Here is an 18,317-nt window from a genome sequence, read left to right on the forward strand (position 1 = left end):
CTGCGAGTTTCACATCTTTCACAGCATCTCAAATAACCAGTTCTACTCTAGTATCTGTGCTTATAACTGGACATCATGGCAGGTGAGTTTACTCCCAAGTAATCTATTTTCTCCTACTTCTGCATAGTGCATTAGTTAGTGCTGATTCTTATTGTGGTGTGAAAATTCAGGATTCCAAACTTCAGTGTTTCTGTGAAATTGGCACTACAAAGGTGGGCAATAAACCAAGTGCCATGATGCAGCCTGGACCTTAGGCTGATGGAAGCAGACCTCAGCATTCTGAAACAGTAGCAATTTAAGAGCCATTTTAGACCAGATTTTAGACCAGGACAGGTCACATCCCTTCCTCTCTCCCCACCAGCTCCCAGAGTAGAAGAGAAATTCTACAATCAGTTTCTTTGTGGTGCTAAACAACAACTCTCAGGTACTCCTGCAAAGAACTCCTCTTACAAAATCTTATTTCAGCAGTGAGATTGAAATGAGAGAGGGGAAGATGAATAGAGAATGATATAAAGAAATTTCATGGGTATGTACAATTTTCATTTGCATTCAATGAAAAAAGCAAAGCAGCTTCCAAGGAAGGCACCTGGCAGCAACATGCCACTGTTGATCTGCACAACTTTATGAGAAATAAAGTTTGTAGATGTTAAACAGTATACTGCCAAACCTTGAGCAGAACACAGACCTCGGCTTATCCTGCCAAGTTCTCAATGCTGCAAGAAGTTCCCTCTGGTTCAGCAGTGTATGGCATCTGCAAAGCACCTACTTGCAACGGTGCCATGTGCTGCTCTCACTGGAATGAGCTCACGATGGCTCAGCACCCAGATGGGTTTTGAAATCAGCCTGGGAAACATGGGGGAGTTCTGGTACCAGCAAGATCTGGTGCTGAAACAGCCTGAGCAGGTGCCCTCCCCCCGTTCCAGTTCAGGCTCCTGTGAACAGCCCGAGCTGTTTGTGAACAGCCGGAGCCCGAGGCGGCGCTCCAGTGACCCGAGCAAAGCCCTCGCACACACGCCAGCCCCTTGCCACGGGTTTGGCACCGGGCCCCTGCTCCCTGGGTCTCGCTGACGCAGGAGCCCTTTGGGTCCTGCTGAGAACTCAGCACTGCTGAGGTTTTCTCACAGAAAACTGAGCTCAGCTCTAAAGACCATCACCACAGCGCAGGACTGACTGAGCTTAGCAGGCTTTGAACTGAGCATTTTGAAAATGGTGACCAGGTAAAATCTGCAGAGAAGGATGGGATTGTGCAGACACCTGTGGTTCAAGAGCTGATCGCTTGGTCCTCAGGTAGCAAAGTTCAGAAACCAAAGGACATTGATCCTATGGTATTTTCAGATTTAAAAAAAGCTGAAGCTGTATCATGTATCAAGGAGCAAAAACCAGTTCTCCTGAGAACTTCTGACGGCTAATCACAACTATTACATAAAATTAACATACAGTTCATCTTTGTATAACCACACCTGGCCAGATGTAATTTGTCTCTTCTTGTGAGGAGCATAAAAATTTAGTTCTCTCAACAGAATGATTTTAAGTTTTGGGTTTTTTTTTTTTACAGTCCTAGATTGGATGTATAATAGACTAAAAAATCATTCTAGATTACTGGTTTTCTCCAGTAGTTTCAATTTATATTCTACAGGGATACTTAAATGACTTGAAGTCCTGTGTGTTTGCTTTTGTCTCACATTTGAAATTACACTTGAAAAACCATTAGAACCTATATTAAATAAGAGGGAACTTGTATGATTATCTGGGCTAAAATAGCTACAAATTTTTTCTCACAAAAGCCTCAGTAAGGTTCTCACTGTAATCTAAGGTATCGCAAAATACCACTGTTTTGCAACACAAAGCTCCATTCTGAAACTGGATGTTTCAGATCCATTAATATACTCAGTACACAAACTACAATCAGATTTTTCCGCTACCAGAAATAATTTCCTTATTAAAAATTTATAGCTAGGTTTTAAAAACAGTTAGGGCAGAAGAGACTACAAACAATAATTGCATCACTTCTATTTAATTCACAATGCTCCATTTCTGCTGCTAAAGTATAATTTCATTATAGCACTTCAGCCTAGATATTTTTAATTTGGGTAAGATAGCTTTGCTTTAAAATTCTTTGTCAAATGAAGACAAAAATTTAAAATATGAGCCAGCAAAATGACACCAGATGTTACACACGTTTTATATAACAGATTACTGAACTCATTTTTAAGGCTCAGTAACCTGAATATCAAGCTTTTGAACCCAAATTCATGCCTCTACACAGAGCTGTGGCACAAAGTGATCTTAGTCCAAGACTTCCTTATGGTTTGTACTTCAATTCAGACTATAAATTTAACAGTGGATCAGAAAACAACTCCACCTGGATATTTTAAAACTTCTTGCCCCAGAAATGTTTTCAAGAGACACACGTTTGCAGTAAGAGGCCAACAAAACATGCATGAATAAAACCCCACAGTTCCACACCTTTGACATCATTCCCACAGGTAAGGTGTGTGCAAGGCTCCTGAATGGTATCATTTAACAAAATCAACGCCTTCCTTCCCTTTCTCACTTCAAACTCCTGCAGTAATGCCTTTCATCTTGGTTTTCATGCCTTGTGTACTGGAAACACAAGAAACAAAATAACTGTCCTTCTAGAACATAATCATAGGGTCAGCTGGAATGACATTTCAGCCACTTCACAGACCAGGTTAATGCTCTTCCTCCTCACTTTTAAAAAACTAAATGCAGAGACACAATGAATCTTCTGTTATAATACAGGGAATTTAAAGGATTCCTACACTAAGCACTGTATCTAACACAATTTGTGTTATTCTTTCTTTTACTCTAAGCAGAGTCCCCATTTAGATACCACCTGATTTTACTCTGCAGAAGTTCCATGAACCTTCCTTTAAGTAACTTTGTTCCGCCTAAGACAGACCGGGATTCTGGAAATAGGTACGACTACCTGCACAACTCCTCATTATTTACCAATGTGACTTTCCACACATGGAGAGAAAGTCTTTGGCATTTGCTTCTCCAAAGTGATGAACTGCAGATCAAGTTGCAGGTTAGGAGATGTGGAGATAAATCTGAAGACAGCAGGTGATAGATGTGACACGTCTGCCTCTCAGATGTCAGGCTCCCTCCAGAGCAGCTCCCTTTACTCCCAGCAAGGCTGCTGTCCCCAGGGCTCCTTACAGCCCCCAGGGCTCCTTACAGCCCCCAGGGCTCCTTACAGCCCCCTGTGCATCACCAGAGCACTGCTGTCACACACAGACGTATCGTACCAAGCGTGGCTACCTGGGCCACAACCTACAGCTGCAAATTCAGTTCAGTTTGCACAGCTGGAATAAAGATCCTGTGGCATTAGCAAACCAATCTACCCTTGGGTAAGGTATTCTAGCTGTTGCATTGTTTATAATGGTTTCATTTTTATTTACAGTAAGACTATCTGAGCCCACTAATTCTGCAAATGTCTTAACAAATTACAATCCCTTAAATAGGGGACCTTTAGAGCAAGTAAAAAAGAGTATGTATGAAAGACGTCTGTTCCACACAGCTGAGAGAACCCAAGAGTGTCCTTTTTCCAAAGACAAATTAATATATCACACAGAGGAAGAGAAGCAGCAGTATCAAAAACTACAGTAGCCTGGTTTTGAAAACACTTGGCTACTGGAATTCAGGGTAAATTCCTATTTCATTATCTTCAAAAACCCAATTAACAGGCCATCCAATAAGGGCAGGATTGATGCAGAAGAATGGCAGTAACCTAAATCCTCTTCATCTTTTGAACTCAAATTCATGTTTTTAGTTTCCCATGCCTTTTAAACAAGAAAAGTACCACATTCATGAAAAGAAACTTTACTAGAAATGCCACGCAGGCTTGCCTGGTTATAGCCCCAGCTAATCAAGTATACTCTGGCTTCTGCTTAGTGATGCCCAGAAAGGAAATATGAGATAAAACATACACACCAGACCACATCACTTCCTCCTAGGCAAATCAAGCATTTCAAAACAGATTAAAAGGGAAATAATTTATGAGAAAGATTCCTAAATCTTCTGTAGAAGCATCACAATTATCCAGTTAATCTGAAAATGCTGATGTCACGCCTAAGCATTCACACACAATGCTTCCATTACGTAACCACCAACAAAAGAGGAAACACTCTTACCAGATTTTTTAAAAGCATTTGCTTACATAAAGCTGCACTTGGCTTTTACAGTACTACACACTAATAACACACTGTTCCATGTTTCAAACTCCAGTACCATTCCCTCACAGCACAGAAGATGTTACATTATGCTGCTGCTTGTTCGAAGTGGCAGTGAGATGACATCACATTCAACTCGCATTACAGCTCACAAATTATTGCATATTGTACCCATAGCTAGTTGTACCAATCAAGAAAAAATCCATGGAAATAATCCATCCTGAAATTAAAGCATCATCCCTGTTAATGAAGAAACAGAGTAACATTCATGGTAATTTCCTCCCTTTTCACTTAAAGCCATTAACATCCCCCATGATGTGAAAAGTCTCACCGTAAGAACTGTGCCTTTTTCCCTGTGCTCTATCACATTTATGGTATTCTGACTAGAGCTCTCCAGGGTTATTACTGAAAGATCAATTTGTGCAGAGAACTCCAAAATGCATCACAATACATCATCTCCAGAAAATGTCCAGCCTTGGCTGGTTTGACTGACCACAGTCTCAGGTCCAGGCACTGAATTTTGTTGTCCCAACACACAGGTGAAATGCAAAGCACTACGTTCAGAACGCTCTTAATAATTTTTTTCATCTTTTTTTTTTTTTTTCATTTTTTCTTTTAGCAATTTACCTGACACTGCTTTCCTTCTGCAATCACTCAGAGGAGTGTTTTATTGCATGTTAAAAGACAAGATATGTATTGAAAGTAGCAATTTTATTTGAGTTAAAATTATTTACAAAAACCCAAAGACATACTTCATGAAACTGGTACAAACTATTTTTCCTGCCGTTGGCTTTTGCTCCAAAGATCACAGCTGAGAAATACTGTATAAAATAAAAATAGGATTGGATTCAGAAAAGTACTCTACTGTTCTAATTTCCAATTGAGAGTATTTACACAAATATTTACAATGGAAAAAAATGTTACTTTAAAACTTTAATTTGCAAGTTGACCTCAAGTACCCTTTAATGCAGAGTTATTTGAGGGTCTAACACACAAAAATGCACTGCAGTTCACAGGGTGATTTCTCCCCCCACCCTCAAAAAAAAAAAAAAATCTGCATTTGTCAGTGCTTGACAATTAGTTACATTAAAAAAAAAAAACTGTTAAACACTGAGGTAAATCAATTCCCAAACAATTACCAGTGTAACAAAGAAAGGTAGTTGTCCCTGCTTTCCCCTATCACCACATTTGCATATTCTTTTCTCTTGCCATCTCTCCACATGAAACTACATAATCAATGTGAAATCTCATTATACATGTGAAAATCTCTAAAATTCGAAAACTAGATAGGCCAAAGATTTAATAATTTTTTCCTCATGCAGATCATTTACATACACCTTTTCCCTCTCTCTCAATATTGGTTTGGTTTTTTTTGAAGAAGGGGAATACAACCTCAAAAACTTTTCTAAGTTACACTGATACACTAAGTTTTAGAAGGTGATGAGAGAAAATGCAAAAAAAAATATGACCAACATAAGATTTTTGCCGTTAATCAGTTACTTCCTTACAGAATTCCCAACAATCTGCATTATCAAAAATAGGAAGACATAGAAGGCAGCCACTGTATGTAAAAAATTTACAGCTGGCACTGATACAAAAGCACAAGTTCTTAACTTTATACACGGAGATAACACAAGATCTAAAAGCAGGTTAGATTTCCTGTTATTTCCCCCTCATTATACATAGAACTAATATTTTTATGGCTTCAAGTTTTACAAATTCAATGGAGTAACATGATGTAACTACCTATACAGGTATTTAAAAATGTCAACGAAGCAGATCGCAGAACAGTCTGCAAATATTCAAGACCACCTTAATAAAAATACTTAATAATCAATTCTGTTGGTCTGAATAGTGAGTGCAAGAAAAAAATTGTTTAAAAAGTCATGTATTTTCTGGGATTCTTTGTTCCACTTAAGTCCTCAAACACAATGCTTTGCTGTGAACTAGACCTCAGACTGAACAAAATCTTAACTATATCAGCAATTTAAGGCTTTGTGTTGTATGCATTTCAACTCTGTCATACTACAGAAGGATGAAATAGAAAGATTATGTCAGCTGGAAACATGAATCCCCATTGGTGTTTTAGCTTTTTTAAAATTATTCCCCCTAAAGCATCCAAATTAATTGTATTCAACATTATAAAACACACCTTGAGTTCTTCCTTGAAACAAATTAAAACAGCATTTCAAAGTTTTTGCTTATTGGAAGTGTAAACTACCCTGCGAGTGAGTGTTTTTGAAATGGTTTGGGTTTTTTATTTTTCTTTATTTGACTTGCATTTTAAACAGGGCACAACTTTTTACAGTCACTATTCCTTTAGTGGATAACATATCCTCAATGGCTTTGTGTGTTTATGGGTCTGCATGCTCTTGGAACTACAAAGCGTTATGGTCTAGCAGGTTACAGTTTGTGGGCCATGGGAGTTTTAGAACTGAGACATAGTTCAATGACCAAATTTCAATCAAAACAGTATAAAAAATAAACTATCCAATCCTCGCCTCTTTGGATTCCAACAAATTTTAAATATAGACAGTAGTTAAAATCACAAAAGTATTTAAAAATTTATAATTTATGATTTTGGAATAATCTAGTAATAAAAAAAGCAGGAGCAAATTAAACTCAAATAGGAGCGGCGCTGCTGTCCAGAACTTCTTTATTAGAACATTTGTTTGATACCTCAGTAGCTAAGCTGCCTTTGCACCTGGCTGGCATGAAACAGTGGCTCAACAGTAAACAGCAGTTGCACTATCAGCAGCAAGTTTTTTCTCTTGAAACTTGTCACGAACAAAGCAAGAAAAAAGATAGGGAGGGTAAACCCTGCCAAAAATATTTAAATACTGCACTGCATCACAAACAGCAAGGTTTCTTTATTTACTTTCCTCAGAACCTTTTTCCCCTCATTTTTGATAGTTGCAGATTGATGTAGTAACTGTCTTTCAGAAAATGCTGAATGCATGGTTAAGAGACCAGGTAGCCTTAAAAATCCGAACACGAATGACACAGATGAATGCTCTTGGTATATCCTTCAAGGACTTCTTTCATGGCGATTTCTTTTGTCTAAGGGTAGCTCCAGCATTAGAGTGCCTGCAGCGGAAGTTAAGTATCTAGCAGTGTTCCAAGTATTCAATCACCCTAGAGATAGATTTCTGGCCTGTTGTTCCAACAGCACACTGGAAATGCAACAGAAAACACAAGTAACAAACAAGCATTTGTAGCACCTCCTTCAAATATCAGAGAGATATTCTATTTTCAGAATTTTACTATTTACAATTATGCATCAGTAAAAGCAACTAGGTTCAGGCAGCCAATTCAGAAATATCTTCCTGGTCAATCACAATATAATGAGAGACAAAATTATGACAGACAAATGGCCTTTCAGTATTAAAAAACAAAATATCTTCCTGTGCTCTATGAAGACACAAACTGAAAAATGTTAATGTTTCTAAAATGCATAAAATATTAACAGAACACAGAATTACAAAAATATCTTCAAACATCAACTTGAAATATGTATTACTTACAGTAAGGTTCATAAAACTGAGAAATTTTTTGAGCATTTCAGTCATTATCGAGAAGTCCCCTTCAGGTAAGTACTCCCTCACAGTAGTCACATTGATCTAAGAAATAAAACAATCTCATCTTATTTGGGAAACATTTTTCTGCCACAGAACTATAATGCTCTGCATGTGAGATGCACTAAGACAAGTACATTTATTTATATATTTAAATCTCTTTTAAGCAATACTCATATCTTCACTCTGTTTATGTTTCCAGAAAACAATTGTTAAAATAATTTTTTATTGTTGTTTTGTTGAAGTAAAAAAAAAAAACAAAAAAAAAAAAACAAAAAAAACCTCCAAACAAACAAACAAAAAAAACTCCCACAAAAAACCCAAAAAACCCACGCAAAAACAAAACAAAACAAAAAACCAAAAAAACCCCCCCAAAAAAACCACCTGCCACACATCGATCCCCAGGACCTACAAGATTATCAAGCCACCAGATCACTCCCCTGATAGGGAGAGGCTCTCCCTTTCTAGCTGTGAAGGGCTGAGAATTACTGATCTCATTGTCAGTCTCAGAACACTATGACTGTTATGGACACTGATCAGTCCAAAGACACAGAACAGCACCTGAAATCCCATTTCTGCACATGGTAAATTCAGACAAGCCTGAAGGCAGATCTGAACTAATTTTCACGTGAACATATTTTTGATAGGAGACTTTACTGAGTTCTCAGCCATTGGAGTTCCATATTTTTAACTTCGGCTTTCTATTACATATTCCAATCCTTGAGAATTATTTTGAACTAATAGGGACACACACAAGTTCATCTGATTTCAGTGGAAGAAAAAAACTAAAGCAGACTGATAAAGAATAAAAAAGTCTTATGGTAACTTGCTTACTAAAACTATTGAGAAGGAACAGGCTTAGCCAATTTTCCTCTGCACTTCCAAAGTTAATTCTTTTGCTGGCTACAAGGAAGGGGAGAGAGGTAGAAGAGGTCAAATATTCAATTCCAACTGCTTTTGATAAACACAGGGATGTTCAAAAAAATTGTTTTGGCTGGAAAAAACTCTGGCAACTCTTCCCAAAACTGTATACATCAGTGTAGCTTCACCAACATATTCCTCACACTGAAGCCAAATTTAATAAACCCCTTTCAATACAGTAAATTATCACTCCATTAAACATTATACTGGACTTAAGATGAACTTATTCCCTTACTGGACTCTCCTGGCAGAGACAGCCTAGAAGCAATGCTGTGTATGAGGCCACAATGCAGTCTTCCATGTGCTTCCCAGCATGCTGAAGAGCTGTAAAAGAGACAACAGTCTATTGTATTCTCTAAGCAGCTGGTATCTTTTACTGCTGCACATACAATCCTTCATTATCACTTTGCAGAATGCTTTTTCCTCAAACAAAACGAGCTTTTGGACTGAGATTTCAGAGATCAGGAAACACCACACTCACTGACTCAGCAGCACATTCTTGACAAGAAAAATGGTCTTCATTCAGTTTCAACTCATTCTGCTACACAGGAATTTTGCCATTTGCCATTTCTATGTGCAAACTGTATGCTGAACACCCCAAACTACCAATGCAAATGTTTCATGTGATACTGTATGCCTCTAAAGCTTCCCCCAAAGTAGTTTATTGTGTTAAGGATAACAGGCACAGCATTTTCTGCTGATGACTCAGCATTTTGGGAAAAACTACAAATAACTGCAGACACCAGTTGATGGAGCTACAAAAAGGAGGAAGGATATAAAGCAAGCTTGGAAAAAGTAATATACCACACCTTACACATGTAAGATGAAAATACTATTAAAAGTCATACGCTGCATCTACTATTAGAAGATTAAGCAATAAGGAATGCTATTTCAGATCCATTTTCCAGAGACAAACTATGTAACACGTCAGAGATACTCAAACTCCTGGAACAAGCTACCAGAGATGCAGTACATCAATGCACTACACAGGTACCTCGGACACCACTGACGGAGGGAGAAGACACACAAAAAGCAGATGGGGACAGAAGAGGCAAATAGAGAGAAGAGGGAAAAAACCCCAACCCTTAAAGTAGATTGAAACAAGAGCCCTGGGAAACAAAATTAAAGCTGGTAACTTTCAAGGACTGTTCCTGAAGAACAACGTAACAGCCTAAAAACCATCCTTTCCAGAATATTTTGTACATGGAGTGTCCAAAACTTTCTGTTGTTTTTTTTTCCTGTTTCTTTTGGGTTTTATTTTGCTCTGTTAAGAAACAGATAAAAGGTAGAAGCAGTATAACAGCTTCTACTTCTCATGCTTCAGATCTGAATGGCTCCTATATATGCAGCAGTTTCACTGAGGAAATCCCAGCCCGAGAGACTGGATGTAGATAAGAAGCAGAGGACAAGGAGGGATTTTATACAATCACACTGTTCTTTGCCTTTTTTGAGCTCATCACAGCCAGACAACGCACCTTTATTAAGATCAAGTTCTTCATCATCTTCTTCCTTCTTATCCTTCTCTTCAGTGCTATCTGACTTCTCTGTGGAGACCCACTGGATCTCCCCACTTGTCTCCTGCCATTCCCCACTCTTATCATGCTGAGCTGTGGGAGCTTCTTTAATCAGCTCGTCCGTCTGGCTCTCAGCCAGCTGTGCCGCTCGCTCACACTCCAGGAACAGCTGATGTGGGGAATTCCAGAATTTCTGTTAGAAACTGAACCCTGAACACATTGACTTAATACTTTTATTTCCTGTTCACAATTTACCCCTTAATACAATTAGCCTTCAATGCTTTTCTTAACAATATGTTTTTCTTCCTCAAACCTGGCCCAACACCAGTGCTGTGCTCCACAGCAAGATCTCCCTGCCTGGCAATGAACCACTTGACAGGCTCCTCTTGGGCATCATAAAAGTTTAATCGCTTTCCTGGAGACATGGCTGGAAGACTAAAAGCTGCCATAATTTCCTGTCCATTTTTGTTCTCTACCAATTTTCCTTTGTTTTTCATGCTAATTATTCCTTCTTGGCTTCCTTAGAGCAAAAATATGAAGGAGTCTTTTAAAATGAATTCGCAAAGAATGTGAATGAACAAGGAATCCCATATTAGACACTTATTTCTTGTGAATTATTTCCTAAACCATGCAACCACTAGTTTGAAATACAGCTTTGCTAAGCTACATCCATTAAGATATTAAATATTATTTTTACTGATTTTTTTGTCTGCTACTGAACAGTTATTTCACAAAGTTAAATACAACTGCTAAAAGCATCCATAAAATTAACTCCACTACAACAAAACATCTGTAATTTCCTTTCAATTTTTTCATTTTAGTTTGCATGGTTAAACTAATTTACCAAAATTACTGGGGGATTTTTTAAAATATATTTTTTAATTGTCTTCATTTTATTGGTGAATTTTTTTCTTACAGTCGATTTAAGAATGCTGTTTCACATCCATAATCACTACATCTGTATTTTATTGCTTTTTATAAAGGATTACCTTGTTTTTTAATTTAAAGTTGCAAAGTCCCAAAAACGTAGTATTTTTTAAAACATTATGGAAGCAAAGTATTTAAGAGAACTAGCTTACAGATGGTTTAAAACAGAAGTCAAAGTAAATAATCTAGGAACAATAAAACTAGAAATAAATTGTATGGGAACAAAAGAGTTTTACTGGATGTCTGTAAACCACAGTCTTTTACAGGGAAGCTGTTTCTGTAATGAGCAGCACTGCAGAAATCAGCTGTGAGCAGCAATCTTCCCCATACCTTGCTCCACTCCTCAAAATACTGAACAGAAAAACTGACACATTTTCATTGCTGATTTCTCCCTTCCTCCTGACAGTCTGATAATGAGAAATGGGAACTACTGCAGGACAAACACTTCTCACCTGCACTAAAGCCTGAACAGCATCAATCTGTCCAGTTATCTTCAGGCTTTCGTCTCCTTCGCCTGTACACAGGGAGTCGAAAGAACACGATGTTTCCATATTGACAAGGCAGTGCCTGTTCCGGGCACTGTATTCCACCAGATTGATCAACAGACCCAATCCCTGCAAAATTGGAGAGTTAAAAAAGATTACACACACTGTAAAAAAAGATGATTTAACAAAAACCATCTATTTAGATAAACATCTTTGGCCCTATCTTTCTGAGAATACGCAACTTATGAAATAGTCTGACAGACAGTGGGATCAGAATTTCAAGAAATACATGATAGAACAGAGTTCCCTGTACAGGAGAACTTTTATGCAGGAATCTGTTTTTCCAATTCTGAACATGAAAACATTTTTGGAGCTGAGAATTCCTTTACAGAGGTCAGGGATTCAGGTGTGCAACCCTGAGCTTATATTTGTAAGAGATCCTTCACATATGCAATTTCACTGCTGTTATTAGGCCACTCTGACCCATTTTATATAAGCTGAGGTAAATCTGACAAAGCTTTTAACTCAAACAATAATATCAAGCATATTTCCAAAACTGAAAATATGTTTGAAAATTATTAATTCACATACTTATTTAGCTAAATCTCTTTGTTCATCAAGCAGTGCACTTTTCCCCATCAAACATAGGGAAAAAACCCCTCAAACCCACCAAATCCTTAAAGAAACTAAGTACCTCACTTTAGGTATGTATGTGATCACTGAAAACTGTAGGGGGCAACTATTCCTTAATAAGGAACTAGAGCAGCTCAATGCACAAGAAGGAGGCAAATACTTTTCTGTTGATATGAGATACAAGAACTTACCAGCACACGGATATCAAATCTCTGTTCTTGAGGTAGGAACTTTGGAACCTGAAGCACACAATTCATCGCTGTGCCTATCAGACCATCTTGTTCACCTGTTTTTGTACTACCCCATTCTGCAAACAAAGAGTTCAGAGGCTCAATAGTGAAAACAGATTTATAATGGTAAGCAGCCTAATAAAAACCTTTTGGCTCTAATGACAAACCAGTCCCTCTCAGTCCAGGCCCTCATCTGAACATTTCACACCTGCAATTCTTCACCCAGCTTGCAAAGACAAATTACTGAGGGCTGTAAGCAAACATCTACCATTAATAACTCCTTTATAGCACTGGACTTGAAAAACCATCATCAACACAAAAAAATATTTACGCTAATGGTTTATTTGACATCTCAGCACAGAATATGCAAAAAAAAATTGTTGTCTTACCATTATCATTTGTCAGGTTGAGCAAGACCCCAATGATGGCCCTCATACAGTCTTCCACGGCTTTACCCACGTGGTTAGTTACATTCTGGTGAGGCACAGACTTATTGTCTGGTAAACAGATACTGTCTTCAGCACGATTATATCGCTGGATTAACTCCTCACAATGCTGCAGTGCTCTGCAGGGAGACGATGCAGAACAAAATTATCTTTGCAACATATAGAACATTCCACCTTTAGACTTGTTTCACAAGGGAAAAACCTGACACAGAGTTTTATGCAGAATTTTTCTGACACCCAGTCTGTAGGGACAGATAATAAACTTATCACCTAAAAAATCCTTTTATAAGATCAACTGGAAATTGTGAAAACAAAAATCTGGAAATCTTAGCTTTTTATCAGCTTGATATTTCAAGAGCAAATTAATTTTCCTTTCCAGCTTCATCACATAGCTTTTATAAGACTATCTCCTGTTCCTACAAACCCAGCCTCTCATATCCTCTGACTATCCAGCACAACACGATCTGACGGTGTTACCAGAATGTTCTCTTCTCAGAACTACTTCCATTCAGAAACACATGACTTCCCAACAGTAAAATTCTAATCTTGTAACACCAATGGACCACAAGCACGACTTTACTGCATAACATCAGTTTCATGTTAAACCACCACACTGATTTCAGTTACAAAGAAAACCAGAAATGTCAAAAATATATGCTGTTTTAACTAATGTATTTAATTGTGGTTTGCTTAATTTTTATTTAAAGAAATACTCCAAATATCTAACCTATAACCATGAAATCATAATTTCAATGAGGTCTGCAGAGTCAAACCTTCAGCTTCATTTGTTCTGTTATGAAGAGCACTACAAGGGGCAGACAGGCTCTGTCAGCCAACTGAGACCTCACCCAGATTGATAAATGGGTTAGAGGTGTTTGTACAAGAATCTCTGCCAGGGAGAAATGCCAAGAACAAAATTTCACTATTTTAATTCTTAGTTACACTGTCAATTCTGCTATGCTCCATTCCAGTAAACACTTAAGCATAACAAAACCACAATAAATAAATGTCACTTCACCCTCTTCTGTGTTCCTTTTTAGTAGAGGAGGAGCTGAATCCACAGTCTGCAGCTTCCACAGACCCAACAGTAGCAGCCCTACACACTGGTAGTACTCAGGTGGTTGCCCAAACCCCCATCTACATGAACTTCACTGAATGAAAAATCAAGAGTAGAAATTTTGGGGTTATTCACCCCTAGAATCTTCTGGTATAAAGCACTTATTTTTTTTTTTTACCCTACCATGCGAGGTATTTTGCAAAACTGGGGTTTTTGGGGATTTTTTTTCTACAACTTACTTAGCTGAGGAGACTATGAGCTGAGAGTCTTTGTATGCTATAAGATAGCTCTGATTTTCTGGATTATGCACAGTTACCTAAAGAGAGAAGGAGAAAGTAGTATTAAAAATAAAAGAGTCTTTTCCCCTGGAAGAGAAGCATTCCATTTTACTACTATTATACTTTATTCAGCTCCACATTTCTTGGCTATTATGCAGTGTAAACTTTCACTTCTCATTTTTCAGTTTTCAGTTCATTTCTCATTTCCTTGGAGTTTTCATCTTTAAATAACTGTGGCATTGAAGATAAAACCATCTTCCCTGATAAAGTACAGAAACCATGCAGCAGAACGTTCGTTTTGCCACAGCAGAACCCTGAATCCACACTCTGGGACTACAGTATCCCAAGTGCGTATAGAGAACACAATTATTTATGTGGTATTTTAAGGACTTGACATCAAATCCACTCCTGAGAGCTTATTATGCATCCAACCGTAACACTCAAGATTCTCCTTGATTCCCTTGGCTGAAATTTGGAATCCATTTTCAGAAGCAACAGAAGTTCTTTTCTTGGACTTGCATGATTTGGCATGTTTTGAATTTTGTCATCTCTCCCAAGTTCGTAAGGATCTTACTATATCATGAACACCCCTAAGTCCAAATTTGAATTTTCTAACACTAGACAAGGCTCTTCTACTCTTGCTTGGCAATTCCATCTACTCAATATAAAAACAGAAAATGACTCTGAATATTTTTTCTCACTGCTGAGAAGAAAGGTAAAGAGAATTTTTAAGACACCCTTCAACAATTGTTCTTGTTTCTCAGTTTTTAGGTTGCATTTACACTATCTTTAAGTCTGTCCTTCTATTTTAGTGAAGAAAACAAGTGACCACTGTAACTATTTGCCCTCTACTTTGGATTTAAGGTGTTGAGCAAGATTCATTGACCTGTACTCTGATCCCAAATGTTTGCTGCTGTGTGGAGATGCATTGCTAGAACATAACAAGGCTCTTCTGCTTTCTTAGGGTATCACAACAGAAACAGAGTAATACCAGTAACAAACACCAACCTCGGTGAAGGTATTGCAGACACACACACACCATTCCTGTCAAGTAAACTCTACAGAAGTACCACGTATTTTGATTTTCTTACGAGTTCTCAAAGAAATATTTACCATCTGCATTTGCACACTCAACTGTGACAGGACTCATTTGCCTTTCAGGACAATTTTCTCTTTCAGCACTTCTCCAGCTGATGGCTCAAAGTAGCAACTCTTAACATTGATTTCCTGCTTCTAAGAAAATCCCACTTCTATACTAGGCACACATTGGAGAGTCAAAACTCATGCCTTGAAAACCACATCCAAAAACAGCAGCTTTTTGTAGGAATTTAAGGAAAAACATCATGTTATGCTTAGTTATTTTTATCAAAAATAATCTTGGAATGTGGTACACACATACAGAATAGTACATTAGATTTTCAAACATTACAGAAACACTGATAAGCATCAGAAAATTAGTAGTCTATAAAAAAATAAAAATCAACCTTATGTTGCTATAATGTGACTACACACTGAAAGACTGTAAACCAGAACTGCTTAAGAAGCAGCTTTCAGAAATGCAAAGGATCTGCTCATACTCACACTCTCCAAGACCCGTAAACATCTCTCTGCACCCCATAACGAAGCAACCAACTTCTCTTCATTTTCATCACTGCTTAGGTGATCCACACATTCTTTAACTAAACACAAAAACAAGTTGTTTTCCTCCATGAGTAAGAGGTCTCCAAAAGCCAGGTGTACAAACTAACCAGCTACTTAAGAATTGTTATCAACTGAATTTACACTTGCACACCTCTAATGCCAGGAAATAAGCATGAAGATGTGATCAGCACTCCAAAAATTTTCATTTCTCTAGGTAAAGGAAAAAAACAAGGAAGACTCTAAGGGAGTCTTTCAGAAGAGGAAAGAGGCAGGACAAGCACACACTTCCCCAACTTTACAAGTCTGAAACCATACCTTGAAACTGTGTTCAAATTGAATACTTTCATCTCTCCAGTCCCTTCTTTGTTCTCCCACTGCTTACTTAAGACCAAGCTTTATTCAGGTCAAGAATTCATTTAGAAATGTCTCTTTTCCTAGCTAGGAGATTCTGATCAAAAACACAGTAACTGAGGCATATCCTTGAACCCTCCCCCCCCCACCATTTCCTCTTTTCCTCTTGTCGGGTTTACTGCCTTTGGTATATTTAGTTTAAAAATATCTGGTCTGTAAATAACTCTAGAAGACTGTAACAGAGATTGTACTCTAGAATAAGTGTGCTATACAGAAATACTTATCAATTCTGTCCAAGCTTAAGCCATTTTTATTCTCATACATTGTAATGCAATGCTCTTACACATTCTGCTTAACATGAAAACTACTTTCAATCCCACCTGAAACAGATTAAAATCACTAATATTTCTCAGTTACTTGATACTGAATTGCGTATTTTGTTTTAAACACTGGTAAGAAAAATACACAATATTTCTATTTTTAACCACAGGAAATGAACATTACAAAAAGCAAACATTTTATTATGATTCACTATTTTTTCACACTTTTAAGCAGTATCCCCAGTGTACCTTTATCTACAATATGATCCAGACCACCAAGAAGTCGCAATTCTTCTTTAAACCAGTCCCCAGCTCGCTTTGAGGTGAGAGACAGTAATGTCTCCATTGCCAAATGCCCAGTCTGAAAGAGTGAGGTTCTGGAATTAGTGAAATGAACATATGCAGCTGTAGCAAATAATACCAAGTCACACAAATATCCGTCACAGGAAAAACACAAAAACGAAAGTATAGATTCTGAGAACCACCACCAGAGGGAGCAAGAACAGACTGAAAAATACACATATCTGAAAAAATCACAGTACTGATAAAAAAGATACTTTGCATTTTCAAATTTTCTTTATCTTATTAATAGCTTAGAAAACCCAGTAAGACTCCTATCATCTGTTTCTCTTGTTATCAAAATAAACAACTGGAGTAAGTAAATGGACAAATCATCCAGGCAGTAAAAAATCAAGAAAATCCCCAGTGAACACAGCTTCTCAATCTCTCAGATACATTGGCTTTGCTACTCAAAGATCCCATTTATCGCCAACGGAGGTATTTTGTGTTTTTAATTTTAAACCTACATAATAAAGCAATTAAACTGAACAATTGCAGGAAACCTTATTCTATTTACTGATACAAGTTTTTCACAAAAAGGAGGAATACACATATAAATTCAACAACGATAAAAGTAAATTCACCCCCTGCAAATGGAAGTAGAACAGTACGCAACAGGCTTGAGCAAACACTCCATTGTCTCAGTGTGAGCCCTCCCCCCACCCCCCAGCATCTCCAGCTGCTTTTCTTGCTTTCAAAATACTTGATTTCCAAGGAGGAAAAGAAAGTTAACACCCAAAGTTGTTTCTGGATTGTAGGAGCAAGCCCTGCAGCACACTGCCACTATGAGCATAACAGCAACAGCATTTCTCCACGGCAAATGGAAGAACCCTTGGGTCTGCAAAGGGTTGTGTGCATCAAGAGAACACAAGTAGCAGCAAATCTACAGTAGGTCAGTTAATTTCCTAAATAACTAGACCATAAAGGCTCAAAGGCAACAAAATATTTAAAACACAGTGATTAATTTTTTGCCAGAGGGCAATAAGACTTCCAATAACCCTAAAATACTATAATCTGATATTTGTACACACTTGATAAGGATGGCATTTTTTTTAATAAAAGCAATGAAACCTCATAACTAACTCTCTTGCTTTTGAATAAAATAATCTATTGCATTCAAAATTTTTGTCAATTACTAAAAATTTTAACACCAAAGGCCCAAAACATGGCTGCCTTAACATTTCAGCCTTATGCTGAGAGTGAAAGCAGAATAAGCTCTTTGACCATTTGAAAACAGAAGTCACTCCTGAAGGCTTTTGTTATGATGCAGCAGTGAGGAGGCAGCTGCTGCAAAAGCAGGAGCTCAGAAGGCTGTGCTCACTGACAGGTGAGCGCCATTTGCTGAGGTGAAGGCCAGGTTCTTCAGGCTTATCTTCTTTTAATGCAGCACAGCGAACCTGGAAC

At 37.7% G+C, this 18,317-nt stretch overlaps 1 protein-coding gene across 6 annotated transcripts in view; it reads right to left on the minus strand.

Moving 5' to 3' along the window:
- Positions 1–4,888: 4,888 nt before the first annotated feature.
- WAPL (WAPL cohesin release factor) overlaps positions 4,889–18,317 on the minus strand; it is a 136,116-nt gene continuing 122,687 nt past the window's right edge. For all 6 annotated transcript variants that reach the window (XM_021536198.4, XM_021536199.3, XM_085583269.1 and 3 more), the window contains 10 exons: positions 16,824–16,935; positions 15,844–15,941; positions 14,224–14,300; positions 12,871–13,046; positions 12,443–12,558; positions 11,586–11,747; positions 10,168–10,375; positions 8,928–9,016; positions 7,721–7,816; positions 4,889–7,369 (listed from right to left, as the gene is read on the minus strand). In XM_021536198.4, the coding sequence (XP_021391873.2) occupies positions 7,304–7,369; positions 7,721–7,816; positions 8,928–9,016; positions 10,168–10,375; positions 11,586–11,747; positions 12,443–12,558; positions 12,871–13,046; positions 14,224–14,300; positions 15,844–15,941; positions 16,824–16,935 (1,200 nt within the window). In that variant the 3' untranslated portion in view covers positions 4,889–7,303. The remainder of the gene's footprint in view (positions 7,370–7,720; positions 7,817–8,927; positions 9,017–10,167; positions 10,376–11,585; positions 11,748–12,442; positions 12,559–12,870; positions 13,047–14,223; positions 14,301–15,843; positions 15,942–16,823; positions 16,936–18,317) is intronic.

Source organism: Lonchura striata, chromosome 6 (assembly GCF_050655825.1).
Source record: "Lonchura striata isolate lonStrDom1 chromosome 6, ASM5065582v1, whole genome shotgun sequence".
NCBI lineage: Eukaryota > Metazoa > Chordata > Aves > Passeriformes > Estrildidae > Lonchura > Lonchura striata.